This window comes from Anas acuta, chromosome 4, assembly GCF_963932015.1.
Source record: "Anas acuta chromosome 4, bAnaAcu1.1, whole genome shotgun sequence".
In the NCBI taxonomy this organism is placed as follows: domain Eukaryota; kingdom Metazoa; phylum Chordata; class Aves; order Anseriformes; family Anatidae; genus Anas; species Anas acuta.
In genome coordinates this window covers 1413919-1435887 of record NC_088982.1, presented here as the reverse complement: position 1 = coordinate 1435887, position 21969 = coordinate 1413919, and the positions used below count along the sequence as shown (strand labels likewise).

The 21969-nt window shown below is 54.6% G+C and overlaps 1 protein-coding gene across 1 annotated transcript; it reads left to right on the top strand.

Moving 5' to 3' along the window:
* Positions 1-359: 359 nt before the first annotated feature.
* On the top strand, positions 360-19994 carry CYP26B1 (cytochrome P450 family 26 subfamily B member 1). The gene is made up of 6 exons (XM_068679490.1): positions 360-1787; positions 3935-4159; positions 15376-15651; positions 16713-16868; positions 17512-17793; positions 18570-19994. Exons 1-6 carry the CDS (start codon positions 1584-1586, stop codon positions 18960-18962), a joined length of 1536 nt encoding a protein of 511 aa, XP_068535591.1. The 5' UTR covers positions 360-1583; the 3' UTR covers positions 18963-19994.
* The last annotated feature ends 1975 nt before the right edge of the window (positions 19995-21969 follow it).

The following is a 21969-nucleotide window of genomic DNA, read 5'->3' as shown; positions in this document are numbered from 1 at the left end:
TCATGAAGCTGGGGGGGGCAAATCTTGGGGTGGGGTAAATTTTAGGGTGAGGGGGGTTGCAAGGAGGGACTCATGAAGTGGGGGGGGCAAATCTTGGGGTGGGGTAAATTTTGGGGTGAGGGGGTTGCAAGGAGAGACTCATGAAGTCGGGGGGGCAAATCTTGGGGTGGGGCAAACCTTGGGGTGGGGTAAATTTTGGGGCTGAGGGGCTTGCGAGGAGGCCCTCCCTAGGGGTTAAGCATCTTGTGTGTGGGGTGGGGGGGCTGGCTAAAACCCTTGGGGTGGGGGGGGGGGGGCGCCGGGCTGAGCCGCGCTGCGCTCGTCTCTCCGCAGGCCGAAGGTGCGGACGGCGGCGGCGGCTGGAGGAGGAGGAGAAGGAGGAGAAGGAGGAGAAGGAGGAGGAGGAGAAGAGGAGGAGGAGGAGGAGGGAGGCCGAGGAGCTCGGCGTGACCGTGCTGCGGGCGGCGGGCCAGGGCTCGCACGCTCCAGCGCCGCGTCCGCCCGGCTCGGCCCGCCTCCCCCGGAGCCCTCTGAAGTGAGGGTGGGTGTGCGGGGGAGCAGCCGGGGCTGGCGGCGAGCCCAGCCCGGCTTCCCCGCCTCTATATAAACACACATTGACTTTCTGTTACCCGAACTCACATCGCGAGGGGCTATACCGAGGCAGCCCTGCCTCCTCCTCTTCCACCAGGAGTCTTGTGAAAAGTCTGGGGGCTAACAAATAACCGGCGCGCTTATATATATATATATATATATACACATCTCTATATATTTATATATATATATATTTATGGAGATATATTTATGTGGAGGGAGATAGAGATATAAACCGATCCGTCTCGCTCCCTGTGTATAGATACATATATAGAGCTATTTAATTCTGCCATCTCTCCAGGTCTTTGCTGACTTATTTTAAGATTTTTTTTTTTTCAGTATTTTTTAAAATCTCGCTCCTTTTTTTTTTTTTTTCTTCCTTTTTTTTTTTTTTTTGCTCCTTCTGGTGTGTGTGGCTTGCCTTGAAAGCGAGCGAGAGCCAGAGCATCTGCATTTGGACTTTTTGGGGGTCTTTTTTTTTTTTTTCACTCCGGGGTTTTCCTTTTTAATTTTTTTTTTTTCTCGCGTTTTTAGCTACTCAGTGCCCCCACGCCCCTCTTTTGGGGGCTCTCCTGTAGCCTTTTTCTTTTTTCCTCTCTTTCAGCGTAGTTGGTGTGTTTTTCTTTTTTTTTTTTTCCCTTTTTTTTTTTTTCGCCTGTGTCACTCTGTCAAGTTTATTCCAAACAAGAACAAAGTTTTCAGAGAGGGACAGAGGAGAAACTGCTTTTTTTTGCCCCTTTTCAATTTTTCCTTGCCCTTTTTTTTTTTTTTTCCCTCCTTTTTTTTTTTTTTTTTTTTCCCTGCTGTTTTTCTAACCTGCCGGCGGAGAAGGGGGGCGAGCGCAGCCCCCCCGCCCCAGGACCCCCCAGGCAGGGTCAGTGTGCGCTCCGCAATCGCTCCTCTTTTCGTGCGTGCGTGTGTGTGGGTGCGAGTGTGGTGCCTGTCAAGGGGCTGTTTCTCTCCCCACCCTCCTCCTCCTCCTTCTTCCAAATATGCTTTTTGAAAGTTTTGATCTCGTCTCGGCACTGGCTACCCTCGCGGCGTGCTTGGTGTCACTGACTTTGCTGCTGGCCGTGTCCCAACAGCTGTGGCAGCTCCGCTGGGCTGCCACCCGCGACAAAACCTGCAAGCTACCAATCCCTAAAGGCTCTATGGGATTCCCTTTAATCGGAGAAACCTTCCACTGGCTCCTGCAGGTAAGGAGGATTCCCTTCCCTCCCTGGAAGGTGGGCTGGGACCGGCTGCTTTTTTTTTTTTTTTTTTTCCTTCTTCTTCTTTTTTTTTTTTTCCCTCCCTTTTTCTTTCCTTTTGCACGGGCTGCGATTGCATCAGGCGGGCTCCCGGCGAGCTGGGGAGGCAGATGGGGCTGGGGGGGACCGAGGGAGCCCTGCTAGGCTCGGCTTGGCTCGGCTCGGCTCGCCCCCGGGGCTCCGCGCTGCGCTGCCCGGCCCGGGGCGCGCCGGGGTTCCCCCGGCGGGGGCTGCGCGGTGCCGGGGAGGCGGCGGGGGGAGGCTCGGGGGTCTCCCCCGCGCTGCCCAAAAGCCTTTTTCTTCCCCCAGCCCGAATCCAAGCAAAATGAAAAGAGAAAATCAGCCAACCCCCGGGGGCGGCACGCGGGGATTTGGCTTCCCCGGGGGGTTTGCGGGCACGGTGCGGGGGTCCCCCGGTTGCGCCCCCCAACTCTGCTCATCCCGCGGTCCCGGGAGCTGCTCCCGGCCGGGTTCCCGACCCGCCCGGCTCGGGTCCGGTGCCGGGGGAAGCCCACGGAGGTAATCGGGAGCTTAACCCGGGATTAACCTCGCTAAGTGCTGAGCAGCAGCGGCGGGCGGAGCGGGATCCCCTCGGACCGCGTTGAGGAAGGGTGACTGCCAAAAAAAAGGGGAAAAAAAAAAAAAAGAGAGAGAGAGAGAGAAGGAGGAGGAGGAGGAGAGGAGGCTGGCGGCCGCCGGGGGTGCCCCGCTCGGGGGGGGGAGCCGCGGGTTGGGCTGGGGGCACCCCGCCGCTCTCAGCCTCCCGGGAGGGAAGCCCCGAGGACAATTAGCCCGAGCTTTTCCCACTCCGAGCCAAACAAACCTCCGCCGGGATGCTCTCGCCGCCCAAGGTCGCGTTTCATTGACGGCACGGCCCCGGCACGGCTCCTCCGGGCAGCGCTGCCCGGCACCGGCTGCGCGGCTGCGGCTGGCCCGGCCCGGCTCGGCTCGGCTCGGTTGGGAGCTGGGGGAAACCCCGAGGTGAGAGCCCCCCCGCACCCCGAGCGGTTCCCCCCCTTTCCCCGGGCGCGGCGCCGAAGGGGTTAACCGCCCGCTCTCAATAGGGCTTTATTTTTTAAAGAAATTTATCAGATTTTTACAGGGGGACCAGAAAAGGGTTCTCGCTTTTCCACAGGCTCCATCCAAACAGAGTCCAGGGCTAAAAATACAAAATTTTGTATAAATTGGACTCCATTCGAAACTTCTCCCACATAAAGGTCCTCTTTGTGCTGCCCTGGAAATGGTGTACAAATAACTCTTTATTAATGCCACAAAAAGGACTTTAATTATATTTACGCAGATCAAGAAACAGGGTCACCTGAACATCTGAAATTCACAACCGCGCTTTTGTTTCAAAATAAACACACGCACTCGCAACCCGCGATCGCTCGCAGCGCTTCTCCCCGTGGGTCAGGGTTTTTGGGGGGGGGACACGAGCCGGGTTTCCCCCTCCCGCCTCTCTGGTCGGCTCCTCGCCGACAAAAGCCCCCCCCCGAGCATGTGGGAAAGTTATTAAAAAGCCGCCCGAAATCTGCAGATTTACTTAGGCGAATCGCAGCCTCTCGAGTAAATTCGGTCTGAGCGAGGGGAAGAAAAAAAAAAAAAAAAAAAGGAGGGAAGAAAAAAAAAAAGAGAGGGGAAAAAAAAAAAGTGAGGGAAAAAAAAAAAAAAAAGAGTTTTAAAAGTGCCGGGGGAGGTAGAAAAAGGGAGGCGGACGGGGGGCGGAGGGCCCCGGCGGGAGGAGCGGGCAGCGCCGGGCGCCCCGTCGGAGGCAGCGGGGCTGTGCACGGGTGGGACCCCCGCATTTTGCCCCCCCCCAGACCCTCAGGCACGGCTCCCCCCTCCTCGGCGCTTCCCCATGCTGCTCGCCGGGTGTCCGCTTCCAAAAAAACAGGGGAAAAAAAAAAAATCCGAAATCCCCGCGGAGCTGCTCCGGGAGCGATGCTACGCGCGGGGGGATGCGGGGACGCGGAATTGGAGGGGGGATGCAAAATTGGGGGGGGGGATCCCCACGCGTGGGGGGGGAGAAGGGGGCTGTGCGGTGACACCGGCCTCCGGGGGCCCCCTCCCCGTGCTCTCCCCCCCCCGTGCAGGGCTCCTGCTTCCAATCTTCGCGACGGGAGAAGTACGGGAACGTGTTCAAGACGCACTTGCTGGGGCGGCCGCTGGTGCGGGTGACGGGCGCGGAGAACGTGCGGAAAATCCTGATGGGGGAGCACCACCTGGTGAGCACCGAGTGGCCGCGCAGCACCCGCATGCTCCTGGGACCCAACACCGTGGCCAACTCCATCGGCGACATCCACCGGCACAAGAGGAAGGTGAGGAGCCCACGCGAGACCGGGGGGGGCGCGGGGAGCGGGGGGGACCCCCGTTTATCCCCTCCCTTTCCCTCTTTTCCCCTCCTCCTTTCCCTCCTCTCCTTCCCTTCCCTCCCTTTACGCCCCCCCCAAGTCCCCCCTGCGTGGGCGGTCCCGCGTGGGTGCCCCCCTCCTCCCCATCACGTCCCCGTCCCCCCCCCCCGTGTTCGCGCTCGGAGCCTTTGAGGAATTTAAAAGGGCGATGGGACGGTGGGAGGGAGCCGGGGGGCGTTCCCGAAGGCTGTCTCTGCCCCCCCCTCGCTGCCCACCCGTGGCTGTGGACACGCGTGGTGGGGGCTGCCGTGGGCTGGAGGTCGGGAGCGGCCCCGCAGAGGTCTTAAAAGGGAGATGCAGGAAGGGAGGGGGGGGCATCGGGGAGAGGGGGCAATGCAGAGCGCCCCCCCCCCCAATGTCCAGGCTGCACCAGAGGGGGCTGTGGGGAGCCCCCGTTGGGGTCCTGCTTGCTGTAGCCTGGTTTTAGGGGGCAGTGAAGTGTCCTCAGGTGTCAGGGATCGACTTTAGGGACCCCCCCCAGGCAAAAATCCCACAGGCAAAGGCGGTGGCAGAGGTGACAGGCAGGGCGTGCTGGTGTGGTGGCATGGGTGATGGTGGCATGGGCTTCACATCCCTGCTTCTTGCCCTTCTGGGGGTTAATTTGGGGGGCAGTGAAGGGAAAGCATCTCCCTGCTCCCCAAAATCACTGCCCCCAGGTGGGATTAAGGGTGGTACCCAGCACCAAGGGGCTGCCCCAGGGCTTGTCCCGAGGCAAACTCTGCTCTCCTTTTTGTGCTCCAGCAGGATTCCTTATCCTGGTGCATGCATTTCTCCGAAATCCCTACCGAACCCCATCGCTTCTCTTCCCTCCTGGGGTTAGGATGAGAAAACCACCTTGGTCTGACTCCCACGAGTCACATTTCTTAACCAAATGCCCGAATATTGCCACCAGGACCGTGCTGCTGGTCCCTGCTTGGGACTGGGGCGAGCTCGGTGCCTGCAATTGCGCCGCCGGCTGCTTGGGCTGCTCCTTTTTGTCTTAAGGAGGGAGGAATCTTTCCCATCCCTGCCGTGAAAGGTTGTGCGTGGGCTGTCCCATCACAGAGGGTGTCCAGGGGAAGGAGAGGTGCAAGGACAGGGATGGTTTTCCTCCGGCAGCAGGGGTGAAGCTGCAGCTCTGGCTCCTGTTTGCTCTTACGAGAGGGTTTAGTGGCAGCAGACAGTGATGTGAAGGTGCCTCCACTCTCCTCCGCTGCTTCCTTTATCTCGTTTGGCAAAAAAAAACAGTTTTTCTCTGCTGAGGAGTGGGTAGCTCAGGCCTCTGGTTGAGATGTCCTCAAATAAAACCCGCGGAATTCAAACCTCAGGAAAAGATGCTGGGGGAGGAGAGGAGAGCGTGGGTTATGGGAACGAGGTCATGGAAAAGGGAGGCCTGACCTCTGTGGTATCCTGATGGGCTCGTAATTTGCACCACAGCACAGCTGGGGAGCGCTGGCACCAGAAAGGAGCAATACCAGTGGCATAGGCAGGGGACAGCCTCTCTCCCTCAGTACCTGTCTCACTTAAATGCTAGGCTGTGAATCCCAGTCCCAAATACTCCCTGTATTTTTGAGCCCAAGGCTGGTCTGGATCTCCATTCTCCTCAAAACTCTTTTGCCTTCCCAATTTTTAGCATTGTGTATGATCCCTAGCTGGCCAAGATCCTAATTCCTGCCTCAGGGATGGCTAAACCTTCCCGAGAACAGGTACAGCCTGCTGTCCTGGGATGCCCTGCTGTCGGATCAAGGCTCTGACGCCACCCCTGTGCAACCGAGCCATGGCCTCGGATGCTTAAGGACCACAAGGGCTCCTGCCTGCACCCCTCACCTTACTTTGGGCTCTGGTGTAGTGGAGAGCAAGATGAGCAGGGCTGGGGATGCTGCGGGGCTAAGCAGACTCTTAGCTTTCTATTTCATCAGGGTTTGGGTACGATGGGCTCAGCTGGCTGGTCCACTTTCCTTTGAATATTCTGATTCCTTCACTCGGTCTTTTAATTACTGTTTAATTACTGTTCTCGAGGGGCTGAGCATCCTGTGGGTCATGCACCCAAGGGTGCTCACAGAGCCCAGTGGCTGGAATCGCCCTTTCCTCTGTGCAAACCATCCCTCGCCCTGGGCTGGGCGAGTTGCACATGCAGAGATAAGGTGAACCTGCTTCTGATGTGAAGCAATAGCTCATTCTGTTCCTGGCGAGATTGCGATGACCAGATTAATTTTTTTTTCCAGGCCAGGTGCCTTCTACAGGCAGAAATTAGCGGTGCCTTTTGAGTTTGTCAGCCCTGGGCTTTTGTTGCTGTTAAATGGCACCGACTTTTAACTCTCCCCATCCTGACTGTGAGATGCATGGGGAGGAAGCACTAGACTGAGATTTAAGTTTTCTCCTTCCACGTAGAAGTTTTTCTCTTAGGTACCTGCTCTGTACCTCCCTGCTGGAAAGCCAAGCAAAAAAAAAAAAAAGACATTGGCAGAAGATGGCATTTTTCACAGATATCACCAACTTTCTTAGCCAGGGTGCTAGTATTAATAGAAAAGGTTAAAAGATTCAGAGCAGCCTGAAAGCTCCATGGAGAAGAGCAGCAGCTCCTGGGAAACCTGTGGGGTTGTTGATAACTCAATTTAAACCTTGTGGGGCTTTTATTTTTCTTTTCTCCCCACCTCTCTCAGCTCGACTCTTTGCTCACTTCTAACCACTTTCTCATCCTCTGGTCCTGCCAGAAGTTGCCATGAGCTATCGTTTCCCACGAGGCTGCCTGTGGCATTGGGTGCCAGCTGGTAGGACTAAAAGGAGCATGAAGCCCCATGTGCTCACCCTCTTCCGAAACCCAAAGCATTTGGGTCATCTCCAGCTCTTGTCCCACCAAGCGCTGCATGGTCACCACCTGAAATGAGTCCTCATCATCTTCCTATAAGCCAGTGGAGCTGCACTTATTTACACCAGCACTGGCAAATGCTCCTTCGTTGTTCCCTGGCCATCAAGCTGTGGTCTCTTGGTGGGGCAGATTGCCACTCAGACAGCAGACAAGCCCCAGTAAGAGCTTAAAACCCAGCACGTTCTTGTAGCTTGCTGCAAAAATCAGCTGTTTGCTGGCCGTGCATAGGTTTCTGCAAAGTTTTAGCTTTTCTCTGTGTTTTTAGCACCAGCAAGTTGCAGCCGTTGCTGGTGGATCTGCAGGAGTTGCCCATGATGGTGATGGGATCAGAGCTGGGGTGGACGACTCGGTCTCTGGAGCTCTTTTTTTGGCTTTGCTGTTTCCCTCTCTCAATTTTTCTTCAGGATCTTATGAGGATTCAACATCCCCCTGCATAAAGTGGGTGAATATCCTTCTCCATCCCTGTCTGTCAGAGGCTTTAATCCCAAAGGAGGGCTCAGAGTTGCTCTCCTGGAAGATGTTTAGGAGGAACGAGGTCACATTAACAAAATCCCCATGGCAGCTCTGCTTTCCCATCCCCTCTTTATTAAAGCTCCCCTGCAGGAAACCATCAAAGTTTGTACAAATAGGAGAAATTTTCCTTTTGGAACTCCCCAAGCTTTGTTGGAGAAGAGGTCTCAGGTGCAAAGCCAGCTTTGCCCAGGGCCATGACAGCCTGTGGGGTGGGAGGAAAACTCCTCAACCTCCTTAGATAGATGCCTACTGCGGGGTTGTTACTGCCAGGGGGCCACAGAGCTCATGTCGAGGTTGGAGAAGGATCTGGGCTGCCCATGCCACACCGGAGGGAGCTCATTCCTTTGTCCTGGCCTTTTTGTCCCCAGGTCACCTGGAGGTGACTGGCAGGAGCAGACAAATTTCTTCCGTGCCTGGATGAGCACGGCCATGGCTTTGCCTTGGCTTTGTGGTGGCAGAACCTTTTCCATCTCCTTGGGGTGAAGGACACACATCATCCCTGAGGGTTGGAGGTGTCGGACACATTTTGTATCCCGAGGGAGGGAGGCTCCTGCTCTCCTATAGGAACTCATCAGGGAGAGATCCTGGGACAGCGCCTGTCTCGGGGCTCTCCCCATCATGCTCATTTTGGGGGCACAGCCATGGATGGGGATGGGACCCTGTCCCTGTCCAGCTGTTCACACTGAGTCCACTCCACATCCCTCCCTAAATTTGTCCTTTTTACCCCCTCAGTTCCCATTTATACCCATGAAACCCCAGCGAAATCAGTGCAGTCTCTCCGGATTTACCCCCTGTGTGTTTTGGAAGTGTTGACCCCTGGGTCAAAACGACCTGTAACGAAGGCAAAGCAAACCTGTGCAGGGATAGCGTGGGCTCTGGTTTTATGGGATTTAAGGGCAGTGGGAAGCTGAAGTTCAGCAAACAGAGAGCGAAGGCTGATGTGCTGCTGCCCACGAGGGAGCCCGGCGTCTGTGTACAGAAGGGAATGAGAGCTGGAAATGGCCAGGATGCCTCACCCTGAGCTTTAGGGTCTGAACCGAGCAGTGCCCGGGGCCAGGAAGGAGTTTTTTGGTGTAGGATGAGCGGTGCCAGTGTGCTCTGGTGCAGGGAAAGGTGGGACAGTGACTTTTCCTTGGAAGCATCCAGCCCTGGCAAGAGAGCACTGGACTTGCAGGGCCCGTGCTCTGTTCCAGCATAGTAATCCCAAAATAGGCACAGCTGGCTTAAAAAAAGGAAAAGAACAGAATAAAATAAAAGCAGTCCGTGGGCTGGGTAGACATCCTAGACCCGGAGACTCGAGGAGGAAGCAGACAGTGGTGCAGAGAAACGGCCTGTTTTGTCTCACTGTCCAAAACTACATCATTCATTAACACACCACAATTAATGTTCTGCCTTGGAGGCATACAAGTGTTGAGCTTATTAGCACCAAGTAGAAAGGTCTGAGGCTTTAATATAGTTTGCAAGAGGATTAAGAACACAAAAGGGGCCATAAATTTACAACCAAATATAAACCAGCTGCTGTGGGCAGGACTGGGGGGAGGGAAGGAGGCAGACGGGGGAGAGGGGCGGGAGGAGGAAGGAGGGATGGGAGGCGGCAGGACCGAACCTTCCCCACTGCTAAACACCCCGACCCAGGCTGCTCAGAGAATTTAATATTTTTTTTTGGCATTTCCATCCTCCTCAGGAGGAATTGTAGGGAAGGAGCCATCGCCTTCCAGCTGAGCCCCCCCCGGATCGTGTCGGGTCAGCTCAGGAGGGCTGGGCTCCAGCTGCCACGCACCAGGCCCCTTTACCCCTTCCCAGGCTGCTTTAACCCACGGGCAAAAGCCACCGGAGCTGGAGAAAAAAAAAAAAAGGCTCCCATTGATGTAGGAGGGCTCCCGCTCGCGGTCTTGGGGAAGAATTTGCTGGCGAGGCTGGCTCATTGACTTTAGACCAAATAGTGCTGTCATCTACGGCGGTGTAAATCCAGAGTAATTCCAATGGATTAAAAAAAAAAAAAAAGCAAAGCACAGGTGCTCTTGGCTGAAGTATGAGGTTTTTGGGTTTTCAGAGCGCCGCCCACCCCAAAAGACCCCATGTGCTTGGGCTCTGTTTTGGGCTGAGCTGCGCCTGAGCGCGGTGGCAGCCCAGGAGCTGCCCTTACCCCACGGGCTGAGCCCCTCGTGGGGCTCTGACCATCCACATCCCCTGGGGTGGGAGCTGTGGGACGTCCTCTGAGGCATGGATGTTCCCAAAATCCCTCCTTGGGCTGCTCTGGGCAGCACTGGGGGATGCCAGGAGTGCGTCCTGGAGATTGGGGAGAGCTTTTCAGGCTCAGGATCCGTCCTGCGCTGCCTTTGAGTAGTTTTGGTTTTCTGCCCCACCATGGTCTGTCCAGCTCGGGCAATTGGGGTCTGCAATATCCCGCTCATCCCTCTGGGGTCAGAGGGCTTTGTGTTGGATTAACGATGCTCTTTACTTCCCAGGTGGCACTTCTGCCACCAAATATATCAGCTTCCTCTTCATCTTTCCTCTCCTTAATTACGCCTGGTGGCCTTGGGTCACCTCAGGCTTTGTCATCTCTTCTTTGGGCTTTGTTTTAAGCCAGAGGGGGCCTCACTGTAAGACCTTCCTCAGGATTTCGGTGGCAGAGCTGCTGAGATTTTCCTGCTGTGTGGAAGCACTTTTCCAAGGTCTTCTTCCATTTCTGCCAAGACGGTGCATGCTCAGGAAAGGTGGATTTATTCCTCTTTGGGATGGAGCAGGCTGTGTTTTGGGGCAGGTGTTTCCCTCCCATCCCCTTGCTCTACCATGTAACAAGTGGCAGGACCAAGGTCTCAGCACTTCTGGGAAGGGCTCTCAAAGATGGTTTGCCAAGTCCAACCTGTGGGTTTCTGAAACATGAGGATCCTATCCCTTCGCTCTGCCCTCCATGCTTCAGGAAAAGTCACCAAAAAGGGGACTTGTCTCCTAATATCTCTCCTCCATCATGGCAGGGCACCATCCCTGATGCCAAGCGAGCTGCTCTCCTTTTCTTTCGCTCTGGGTGAGCTCTCACCTCCATGCCACAGATTTGGGGTGCAGCATGTTGTCCGCAGCCCATCTCAGCTCTTCCTGGCCATCTGCTGCTGCTGGGTGGCTGCCCTGACCATGCCATCACCTGCCCGGTGGGCTCAGGGGATGTTACATCCCCTTGGCTCCAGCCACCAGCAACGCTGGACCTCTTTTGGGCCAGGTGATGCCCCTTCCAGGTCCAAGGGCACTCCCCGTGTTTGATTTCCCACTTGAGCAGTAACACTATGTAAGGTGAATTTTTCAGCCCCCCCAGTGCGCTGGTTCCCCATGAGTAAATGGGAGGGATGGGGAGCAGCGTTTCAGGGGTGGTGCAGGCACAGAGGTGCTGAAGAACCACAGAGTTTTTGGGTAACCCCATGGAGAGGGCCAAGCAACCTAAATTGCTGAATGTAACAGGTTGCATTTTGCTGGTGCTGGATTTTTTTTTTTTTTTGGAGACAGTTTTGCAGATGGGATGCTGAGATAGATGTAGGGTGTCTCGCTTCTTTCCTCCTCTCCCCCTTTGCATTGCCATCCCTTTACCCCTTTATCCTGTTAAAGGGTTGGAAAGCAAAGCCTCCCATGCCAAGCAAAGTGTTTTTGGAACTGCTTGGACATGGAGGTTTCACGCTACAGGGAGTCTGTTTGGTTTTAGTCTGAATTGGAACAGGAAGACAAAATTCTAGTTTCTCACAACCCCAAGTGCTTAAAAAAAAAAAAAAAAAAAGTAAAAACTGGGGCTATGAGTAATCCTGAAAGGTGCACAATCATCGTAACTTGCCCCAAAGATGCTGAGATGATCTCTGGTTTTCTTTTCAGTACTTTTTTTTTTTTTTTTTTTTTTTTTTTTTTGTGAGTCATTTGAGTATCAGTGAAACTGCTCATTGCAAAGCAGTTTCTTCTACTCCACTTTTTTTTTTTTTCCAGCTGGGCCAAGCCTGGTGAAATGGCCCCTGCTCTGCTCCGTGCCTTGCTCTTGCAGCCTGGCCACCAGTGGCATGGCCCAGCAGAATGCATGGGGCTCTTGTGTTTCTCTCGTGGTGGAGGAAGGTGGCAGAGCATGGCATGGGGAGATACCACAAGACCTCATTTCAGTCCCAGCACAAGCAGAGGTGCTCCACCTTCCACCTTCCAGAGGACCAGCTTGCACCAGCAGCAGTGCGTCGGGGCAGCGGAGGTCCTCTCCTCTTGGCAGTACTTTGGCTCAGTGGCACATTCCCACAGCTCTTTTGCTGCATTTTCCCTTCTCTCATGCTCCCGGCACCAGGACAGCCTCTTGCCCACAAGCCTTCTCAGCCCTCTCCAAAAACATCCTGCTTTATCAGCCCACTGGAGCACAGCAGTGGGCTCCACGCCTGGCAGAGAGATGCAGACATCCTTTACAAGGTGGTGACAGGACAGGGCTGGGACAAACACCCCCTGGCTTTTGGGATGTAGGAAGCAACAGCACATCTCCAGGTTGGGATGCTGCTTTGGATGCTTCCCTGACAAGTACTGCTGGTGCCAAATTGTTTTGTGAAAATGTCTCCATTCTGACCGTGCCTTCGTTTTGTCAGGCCAGCAGCTCTGAGCTGGATGAAGCATGGGTGTCTGATCCCAGCTTCTCCTCCTGGAGGGTGAAAAGGAAAAATTCTGCTCCCTCTGTCTGTGCTGGAGAGCTGGGGACCCACAGACCGCAGTGGTGAAAGGCAGGGGTTGAAACTTGTGCTTGGAGGGGGAAGTTTGGCTGGCACCAAGGAGGGGTAAAATGATGAAAAGCATCATCCCCGATAATTACACTTCATCCCAGCTACCAAATTAAGCTTTTTCTAAGCATAAAAATGCCGTGGGTTGAAGCTAAAGGTGCTTTACTTGAATGTCCTCTCCTTTTTGTTGGGTTTTAAGGATGGGGCTGGGGTACACCCCATCTGCGACTGGGGGCTGCTCACTGTCACGCAGAGCTGGACCTCTGCGGGGGATCCCGGAGCTGAGACACCGGGAAGGAATTTTCTGCCTTAGGAAACCCATAAATCTTTAAATATCCTGTTTCCACTGTGAGGCGGATTCGGAAGTTTCCAACTGGGTGGTGGGGGTCTCCCCGGGCAGGGGGTAGGCGAGCACGTGCGGGTGTGAGATGCACAGAGCAAATCCCCAGGCTTGGCTTTTTTTAGGACACACCAAAAACTTGGAGAGATGAGGGCTCTTCCCAGCAGCCCCCCCAAAGCCCTGGCCGGCTGCCCCATGGCTGCTACCGGACCCCCCCTGTCAGGGGCATCCCCTTAAAGCTGTTTTTGCCTCCGGGCTGCTCGGGATCAACTTTTTTTTGTGCAGCGATGCTCCTCGGCTGCGCTTCACTAGAGGGCGCAGGGATTTTAGGCTAGAAACGCGCCGAGGTCTGTCAGGGAAAGTTGGCTGCCTTTTCCTCCTTTTTAATCAACTGGAAAGATGCAGGGTTGAACTGGAGGTGACTGGAAGGGGATCCAGACTTGTGTCTGGCTGGGGAAGGATCCGCTGACATCTGGGATTAGGCGGCGTGGAGCGCAGCGGCGGCGAGCGGCCGGGACCCGTGACGGCGGCTTTGCAGCCGGAGGGGGCTGGAGGAGCCCGACAGCAAAAGGACAGCTCAAAAAAGGGCAAAAAAAGACCAAATCCCCCCCCTCTAGTGCAAAATACTCCCTATTTCCAGGTGGTTGACCTCCACGGTGGGTCGTTCTCTCCCTTGTGCCTTTGCTGAGCATCTCTCCTCGGGATGGGTGCGCTCCTCCTGAGTCCAGCTTGGCCGCAAGGTGTGGATCCAGCCCTGGGCTTGTTCTCTGCACTGTGGGGTTGTTTTTTTTTGCATAGCAAGACCAGAGGTGTTTCTGTAGATGCTGGGCTTTGTGTGGGGAGCAGGAGGGGTCCTCATCCCTCATGGGAGAGATGCTGGGCAGCAATGTGGGAGGCCGGGGTTTGCCCCAGGTTGGGAGCCCCACGTGCCACCTCCATCGGGACGCTGGCCCCAAGCAGGTCTCCAACCTCTTCTTCTCCAAGCAGCTTCTTTCCCACCCCCTTGCACACACCCGAGCTGGTCTGCCTGAGCATTGCTGTCCTTTCAGGGCTTAAAAATAGCCCGTGAATTGCAGAGAGGCACGGAGAGCAGCAGCCGCATCATCTCGCACCCTCACCCTAGCCCTGCCGTTCATTCATTCTCCCGCTCCGTTCATTCATCCCTCAGCTCTCTGCAGACACCTGGGGCTGTCTGTCTGTCTGTCTGTGAACACGTCTGTCAGTCTGTGTGCATCTTCTCCCTCTCTCCCAGCCCTCCTCCTAGCACCCTGCTTGCACACTGATTTCCACGCCGAGCTCTGCCCTTGCCGTGTGTGGTGTGATGAGTTTTCCTCGGGGCTCAGCCCGCATGCGGCGCGTTATGAAGCAGCTTTTGTCGAGCCTCCCACCCGGGCTGCAAGGGGACAGAGGTGTTATTTCACCAAACAAACTCCCGGCGAACGACGTGCATTAGCAATGAGGGGTCGCCGCCAGGAAAATGTTACCTTTCCCTTCGAGTGCTGACTGCAGAGGAAATTCCCACATTTACAGCTCCGGTGCATTCGCCTCTCGTCAAAAGAGGGGGGTGGCTTTGATTTCTCTCCTTTTCTTGTCATTCTGATAAATTTGCAGCCCCCCTCAAGCAACCAGCCTCCGGTGGAGGCTTGCAGCTCCCTCCGTGGGAGCCTGCTTTAATTTGATTTTCCCGGAGGCCTGGCATGTGGCGGTGCATGTGTGCATGCCGCCGTGTGTGGAGGTTAATAAAAAATAAACAAACAGCACTTTTTTCCTCCGGTGCACTCTGGGAGGGATGCGGCGGGGATGCCGAATGAAAGCGCGTGCTGTGGGCTGTGCCGGGGGGAGGCCAAGGGACATTCCTGGCATTTCTGAGCTCCTCGTGCAACACGCGGGCTCAGTCCCAAATTGGAGTAAGGAGCCGTTAGCATCGGGGACCTGGGGAGGCCCACTCCTGCGCAGTGTTTACTTGCAGAGCTTAAATTAATGGTGTCTGCTGACATCAGGTTTTTAGCCCGGTTTCCCAAGGAAATGAGATGTGTGCGATCTCAGCGTCTGCATGCGTGTGTGCCTCTTTTCCCCAATAGCACTTGAACCTCTGTCTGAGTTCAGCCAGATTTTGCAGAGAGCCTAAAGGCCTTGAACTAATTATTTTACTTTTTTTTTTTTTTTTGTATATATTTAAAACGGTTGGTTGTTAGGAGAGAGAAACTCCCGGTGCTTCCCACCAAGAGAAAAGCTTGCGTGTGTGTTCGTGCACAACCAGGCTATTAGACATCAGAGAAGCCCCACGGAAGAGCTGTGTTATTAGCACCCAGCTGGTGGGATGAATGCAGGTGGGAAGCAGGACACATGGAGCTGTAGGAAAGCTGTCTCCATCCACCCTGCTGTGCACGAGGTGAATTGTTTCCTCCCATCTCCAGTTAGCTGCTGGAGAGGGGCTTGGGGGCACCACAATATCACCAGTCCTCTGGGGTGGCTCTGGTGGGGTCGGCCTGGGGAGGCTCCCTCAGCTGATGGCTCTCCATCAGCCCTTTTTGGCAGTGATTTTGGAAATTGGTCACTCTGGATGATGAATTCTGGATGGTGTCAAGCCTTCTGCTCAGTGTAGATTTGTGATATTCATTTTGGTGAGCAGAAGCGGGTTATTGGAGAATGCAAAAATTGTTGGGGCTGCATAGAAATCTCTCTCACTCTCTTTCAATAGGTTTTCTCCAAAATCTTCAGCCACGAGGCCCTGGAGAGCTACCTACCCAAGATCCAGCTGGTGATCAAAGACACCCTCCGGGCCTGGAGCAGCAACCCCGAGTCCATCAACGTCTACCACGAGACCCAGAAGCTCACCTTCCGCATGGCCATCCGCGTCCTGCTGGGCTTCCGCATCCCCGACGAGGAGCTCAGCCGCCTCTTCGAGGTCTACCAGCAGTTTGTGGAGAACGTCTTCTCCTTGCCCATGGACCTGCCCTTCAGTGGCTACAGGAGGGTAAGAGATCTGGGCTGGGGCTTCCACCAGCCAATAACCCCAATCTTGGGGTTAGGAAGGCGGTGGCTGATCCCTACCTCTCTGCATGTTCATGGTGGGATGTCTTCTCCCATTCTGACATCTAGAAGCAGGTCTATTTTGGGCTAAAAAGTCCTATTTTGGTTGAGTAGAGAGGGAGACACATTCATAGGCTTTCAGAGCACTAGGTTTAGCTCCTTGGTTTAGTGCAATGGAGAATACAGTCAGCATCTGCTCAGATTTAATGGGTGATTTTTCCTTGCAATGGCACTTTGCTTATTTTTATTTTTATTTTTATTTTTACTTTTATTTTTATTTTTATTTTTATATTTTATTTTTTTTTATTTTTATTTTGTGGGACCCTTCTCCTACCAATGCACTGCCTGTCTGCAGGGCCAGCAGCCCTCCTGATTCTAAGAACTGTTCCAGTTCTTGTGTGGAAGATGCAAAGTGAAAACACATCAAAATATAGTTGTATTTTTGGTAATTTTGGTAACAGATTTTTTTAAATTATTTTGGTGGCTATCACTGCAAATTCTTTTATTGTTATTTAACCATGTGAATCGTTGGCAGCCCCAAGCTAGCTCAGTGGGGCTGCACTCCCATGCCGACTGCTTTAGTGAGGCCCAGCAATAAAATTGCTTGGAAACCCCATTTCACTCTTGGGAATAGGGTTCTTTTGGATGAACTACCTTTCCCTCAAGAAACAGTTTTCCCAGGGACTGCTGTATATCCTGGGGAGAGGGGGAGGCCTGCGAACTGGTGCAGCACTGGAGCTCCCACATCCCACCTACCATTCGCACCTAGGTGCCGATTACCCTCGCCTGTAATTGTGCACACCTGGGGTTTCCTCCTCCTGGCCGGGGAGTGACTCCAGCATTTTTATACTTCTCTTTGAGCACCTGCAAGTGCAGTTGGATTCCATAGTTGTGTCCTCCTGAGCAAGTTTCAAGCTGCTGGGGATGCTGGGCAGCCCCAGGGCAGGAGGGGATGGTGGTTGTAGTGCTGTGCCCTGTGTAATCTGGTGGATTCCTGCTCCCCAGGGCATCCGGGCACGTGAAACGCTGCAGAAAGGGCTGGAGAAAGCCATCCAGGAGAAACTGCAGAACACACAGGGCAAGGACTATGCTGATGCTCTGGACATCCTGATAGAGAGCGGCAAAGAGCACGGCAAGGAGCTCACCATGCAGGAGCTGAAGGTAAAGATCCTCCCCACGACCCCTTGTCCTCAGGGCTTGGGCTCCCTGCACAGCAGAGCATGGGCTGGGGCAGGGTGGGTTTCTTGGGGGCAGACCTGAGGTGGTTGGGGGTCTGGGGGTCCACAGAGTGTTGCTGGAGCTGCAGGTGAACCTTGGCTTGGTGGAGCACGGTGCCAACAAGCCAGTTGCTTTCCTTCGGGGTGTATTCATCACACTCAGTCCTTTCACACTAGCCACACGTCTCCCTTTTAATAGGGACGTTCCTTGTTTCCCCTGAGTGCAGGAGAAATTGGGCAGCAGGACTGTGCCCAAACCAGGAGGGACATCGCAGTGAGGTTGGGTTGGAGAGCTGTGGGGTGTTGGGGGGAACCCCTGCAGCATCACCTGAGCAGGGCAGGGAGAACATCCCAGGGGTGGGAGCGATCCTGCCCTCCTCCTGCTGTCAGCAGCAGCAGAACATCCCCATGCAGAGGGCAAGAAGGGGGAAATGCCTCTTTATCCCCTGGAGCTTCACACCTTGAGACGGAGGGGAAAGAATTGCCCCAAGCCAAGCTGCTACAACCCTGTGCCTAGCCCCTGCTGTCGGTCCATCCGTCTGTCTGTCCCTTCTGTGTCTCACCCCAGCTTTCCTCCTGCCTTTCAGGACGGCACCCTGGAGCTCATCTTCGCCGCCTACGCCACCACCGCCAGCGCCAGCACCTCTCTGATCATGCAGCTCCTCAAACACCCGCGGGTGCTGGAGAAGCTGCGGGAGGAGCTGCGCAGCAAGGGCATCCTCCACAACGGCTGCATCTGCGAGGGCTCCCTGCGGCTCGACAACATCAACAGCCTGCACTACCTGGACTGCGTCATCAAGGAGGTGCTTCGCCTCTTCACCCCCATCTCGGGGGGGTACCGGACGGTGCTGCAAACCTTCGAGCTGGATGTGAGTACTGGTGTGCTGGCGGGGTGCTGCTGCACTGTCACCTTCCCCAAAAAGCCCTCTGTGCCTTGTGCAGGACTCACCTGAGCCTGGTTTAGATGAGAACCAGAAAGGATAAATTCAATTCTGATGGTGGTGGTGGGTAGAAGTGCTGCAGAGTCATGGGAGGACGCAGGGATCCATCCCCTGGTGGGGAAGAGACGCACTCGGGATGTCAAAGAGGAGACAGCCAAGACGCCTCAAAGAGCAAATCATGACAATGTTTGAGGCCAAAATCTGAGCTGGGGTGTGCCAAGGGAAAGGTTTACTGCAGAGGGCACCTCCAGGCTGCCAGGTGACAGGCGCATTGCTCACCGCGACGGCTGGAGTTTCCCACCAGCGCAACAAAAGCCTGGGACCTGGCTGTCACCGCAAATCCTGCTAACGCAAGGATTGGAGTCAGAAGCCTTTTAAAGCGCTCAGGGGATGAGAAAGCCTCCCCGTTTCACACCACCCAGGCCCTGACGTGAGCGTTGGGTGGCAGGGTGGGAGCGAAGTGGTGAAGGGAATGGCTCACCTGAAGGGTTGGGATAGAGGCAGGGATTAATCCAGCATTCCCGTCTCCTAGCACTTTGTGTTGCTCTCTCTGCTTTTTTATAAATTTAGTTAATAACCCCAAATAAAACAGAGAAAAGCATTTGCTCTGGGGACCAAAGCGGCTTTGCGCTGTCCCCTCTCCCTTCTTGCAGCATGGTTAACCCCCTCTGCTTTTTTCTCTCCCCTTCCCCTCTTCCCTGCAGGGTTTCCAAATCCCCAAGGGTTGGAGCGTCATGTACAGCATCCGGGACACCCACGACACCGCCCCCGTCTTCAAGGACGTGGACGCCTTCGACCCCGACCGCTTCGGGCAGGGCCGTAGCGAAGACAAGGAGGGCAGGTTCCACTACCTCCCCTTCGGAGGGGGCGTACGGACCTGTCTGGGGAAGCACCTGGCCAAGCTCTTCCTCAAGGCGCTGGCCATCGAGCTGGCCAGCACCAGCCGCTTCGAGCTCGCCACCAGGACTTTCCCCAAAATCACCCTGGTGCCCGTGGTCCACCCGGTCGACGGACTCAAGGTCAAATTCTTCGGACTGGATTCCAACCAGAACGAGATCCTGACGGGGACAGACGCAATGCTGGGGGCCACGGTGTAGAGCCCGCGAGGGACGGGTGGCTGGGGACGGAGGGGTGGGGTGGGGACACGGGGATGAACAGGAAGGGAGGGGAGAGGACCGAGAAGCTTCTCCACGATGCTCGTTTCACGGAGCCTCCGGGTCAGGACTGCTTTTTCCACCGGTGAAGCTGCCAAAACCCTTCTGCTCCGGGCGTGGAGAAAGTCGGGGTGGCGTCGTGCCTCTCGCTTCCTTCAAAAAAGAGGGAGAGTCGCAAATCCCGAGTAGAACTGGGACTGTCTGACCATACACAGTATCTAAATATTATAAATATATATATATAAATATCTATAAAACACTTCTGCTGCGAGGAGGAGCGCTGCAAAGCCCCGACTGCGGGAAAGGCTTTGGAAATCAGCCGGCAACCAGAGGTCTGGTGGCCCAGGGCGGCTCTTGGGTGGCCGCTGGGCTTTTTTTTTTAACAGTGTTAAATTAGCTGGTGATAACAGTGTTTTTTGTTTTTGTTTTTGTTTGTTTGTTCAATTGTGTTTTTTGTTTTGGGGCTTTGGGGACTTCCCTGGGTGAGGGGCAGACAAGTGATGCCCATTCCCACCCCATCCCCTGGGCAGGTTTGGGGAGGGGGGGTGCTGCCGTTTCGCCTCTGCTGCGGGACCGAAAAACCCTGTGGTGCCTTGTCTAGGACCGAGAAGACGGCGAGCTGTCTCTCCAAGGCCTTGGACAAGTGCGTTTTTGCAAAATGGGCTCTGGGGCAGGGGGGGGGCTCCTGTTTTTTCTCATTGAGTTTCCTGCTGCTGCTACACAGCCTGTGTGCATCCGTCCCGTTCCCCCCCCCCAACCCCCTCGCCCTCTCCATGCAGAGGCACCCATTTGGGGGCATTTCGGTGCCTTTGCTCTCCCTCAGGGTGCAGGCACCAACCTCCAAAGCGTGCAGCCCCCCAACCTGCCACGGCGCTGCAAGCACCAAGCACTGGGGTGCCCAGCGAAACCGCCCCGCTCAGAGCTGCTCCTTTTGGGAGGCATTCACATTAAAGGTGATCTCTATAAATAAGCCAACGTCCGCATGGTTTGTCTCGTGTCTGGGTTTTGTTTGGCGATGGAAGAGCTTGGCAGGAAGGAGAATGAACGGCAGGCTCCTTGCAAACTGCTTGCCTCGTCCCACCACCCACCTGGGAGAGGGGTCCTGCCCAAAGCAGCTCCAGCGCCAGCAAGCAGCCACCAAGGTATCTTGAGTTTCATTTGCTGGGTGGTATTTTTTTTTAATTTCATTCCTTTTTCTTCTTTTTTTTTTTCTTTTCTTTTTTTTTTTTTTTTTGCATGCGAAAGGCTTCCAGGTTGAGTGTGAGATGGGCGCGTTGTGTTGTAAGCAGATGTTGCCTCATGTGCAGGTGCAGAGCAAAGACACCCTGAGTGCTCTGGCTGGCATTTGGTTCAGATCAGTGCTGGGAAATCCCTCTTGGATCCCTCTTCGAGGCATTCCATCCCTGCTCTGCACAGCCCTGCTCCTCTCCCAGCTCCTGCCCTCCGTGGTGGAAAGGATGAGACAAGGACCGTGGCTGGGACCTCTCCTAACCGTGATGGGGAAAGATCTCATGCTTGGGTGGGCAGCTTGGCTTTCTGCTTTAAAGGTGTCCAGATAAGTCGGAGGGGCTGAAATAGGAAGGACGAAGGGGCAGATGTTGCTTACCAGGTTGCTTTGCAGGTTGTGCTTTTGAGGAGTGGGCGCCTCTCTGGAAGGTCGAAGGAAGTGTGGGGCGAGCGACGGCGGTGGCTGCCTTTGCCAGGCTGCCGTCTGGTGGGGGCGGTGGGGAGGGAGGCAGGCTGTGAGCCAGGGGAAGCTCTCGAGGTCGGATTGCCGTCAGCCAAGCTGCCAGAAGCCCCCCAGGAGCATCCTGGCGGATGGGCTCCGCTCAAGCCAAGGTGCACGACTTGATTTCCAGGTGGATTTGACCCGAAGTAAAACTCCCTGCCTTCCAAGGGATGCCGCTGAGATCCAGAGCTCGCTTTCTGGTTGGTAAGCAGCGTGCCAAACCTAAGAGCGAGGTTTCGGAGCTGTGTGCTACCTTGGCACTGTGCTACCTTGGCACCGCGTCCCTGGAACAGAGGCCCAGCTAGTTTGCCAGCCTGGAAATGTTGAGAGGAACACCACTAGCTCCAGCACCGGTGAGATTTTAGGCATTTTCCTTGTTCCTGGTGGAGAGAAAACATTCCCAGAAATAAAAGGGGCTTAATCACAATCCGAGTCCCAAAGGGAAGCAAAGGAGGACATAACCTGAATGCAGTGGGAAGAGGAGAGGCTCCTGGAGGCAAGTGTCTGGGGAGAGGTTTGTGGCACCTGAGGCCATCCATGATTTTGGCTGACAACAAACATCTGTAGGGCATGGGGATGGGGCAGGAGGTGGAGGACACAGCGTGAAAACCCACCAGGGACCCACTGTTGGGTGCTGTCCAGGAGCCCCTCATTTCCAGCTGAGACCTTTTGGGGGCAAAAGCTGTGACTGGGGGAGAGAGGAGGTGAAAAAAGGGGAACACTGGTGAGGGGGATGGCCAACAAGGTCGGGAGGTCTGCTCAAAACTCACTGGTGGCTTTGTGCTGTGCTCCTGTGAGCAAAATCTCTCGAGGAGACTTTTGGAAAGGGTTTGGTCCCGCTCGTGCTTACAGGCAGTCAGTGAAGGGCTTCGCTGAAATTGTTATTTTAACTTCCAATGTCGTTACAAAGTGAAAAACCAAACATGCTTTTGAATGAGTGGTTGATTGGAGAGCTGTAATGTCAGAAGCATACATCCATTATATATATATGCTTACATCATGTGTATATATAATGTTTGTGTGTGTGAGTATTTAATCTAGGCATAAGTAAGTCATGCTTTTGTTTTACCATTCCTAACTAATATAACTTGACTAAAAAAAGTTGCTGCAGAGGGTTTGCAGAATAAAGCACTTTGAATCTCAGAATTGTTTGTGTTATTTTTTTTTTTCTTAGCACAGTCCAATTCGCTATAATATTATTTTATACACAAAATTTTTTTT

Bases quoted from the DNA above. Each gene is read 5' to 3' on its own strand.
- CYP26B1 (XM_068679490.1), top strand. From the start codon at position 1,584: ATGCTTTTTGAAAGTTTTGATCTCGTCTCGGCACTGGCTACCCTCGCG. The intron at 1,788-3,934 runs GTAAGGAGGATT...CCCCCCGTGCAG, and splicing joins CCTTCCACTGGCTCCTGCAG to GGCTCCTGCTTCCAATCTTC. The intron at 15,652-16,712 runs GTAAGAGATCTG...CCTGCTCCCCAG, and splicing joins CCTTCAGTGGCTACAGGAGG to GGCATCCGGGCACGTGAAAC.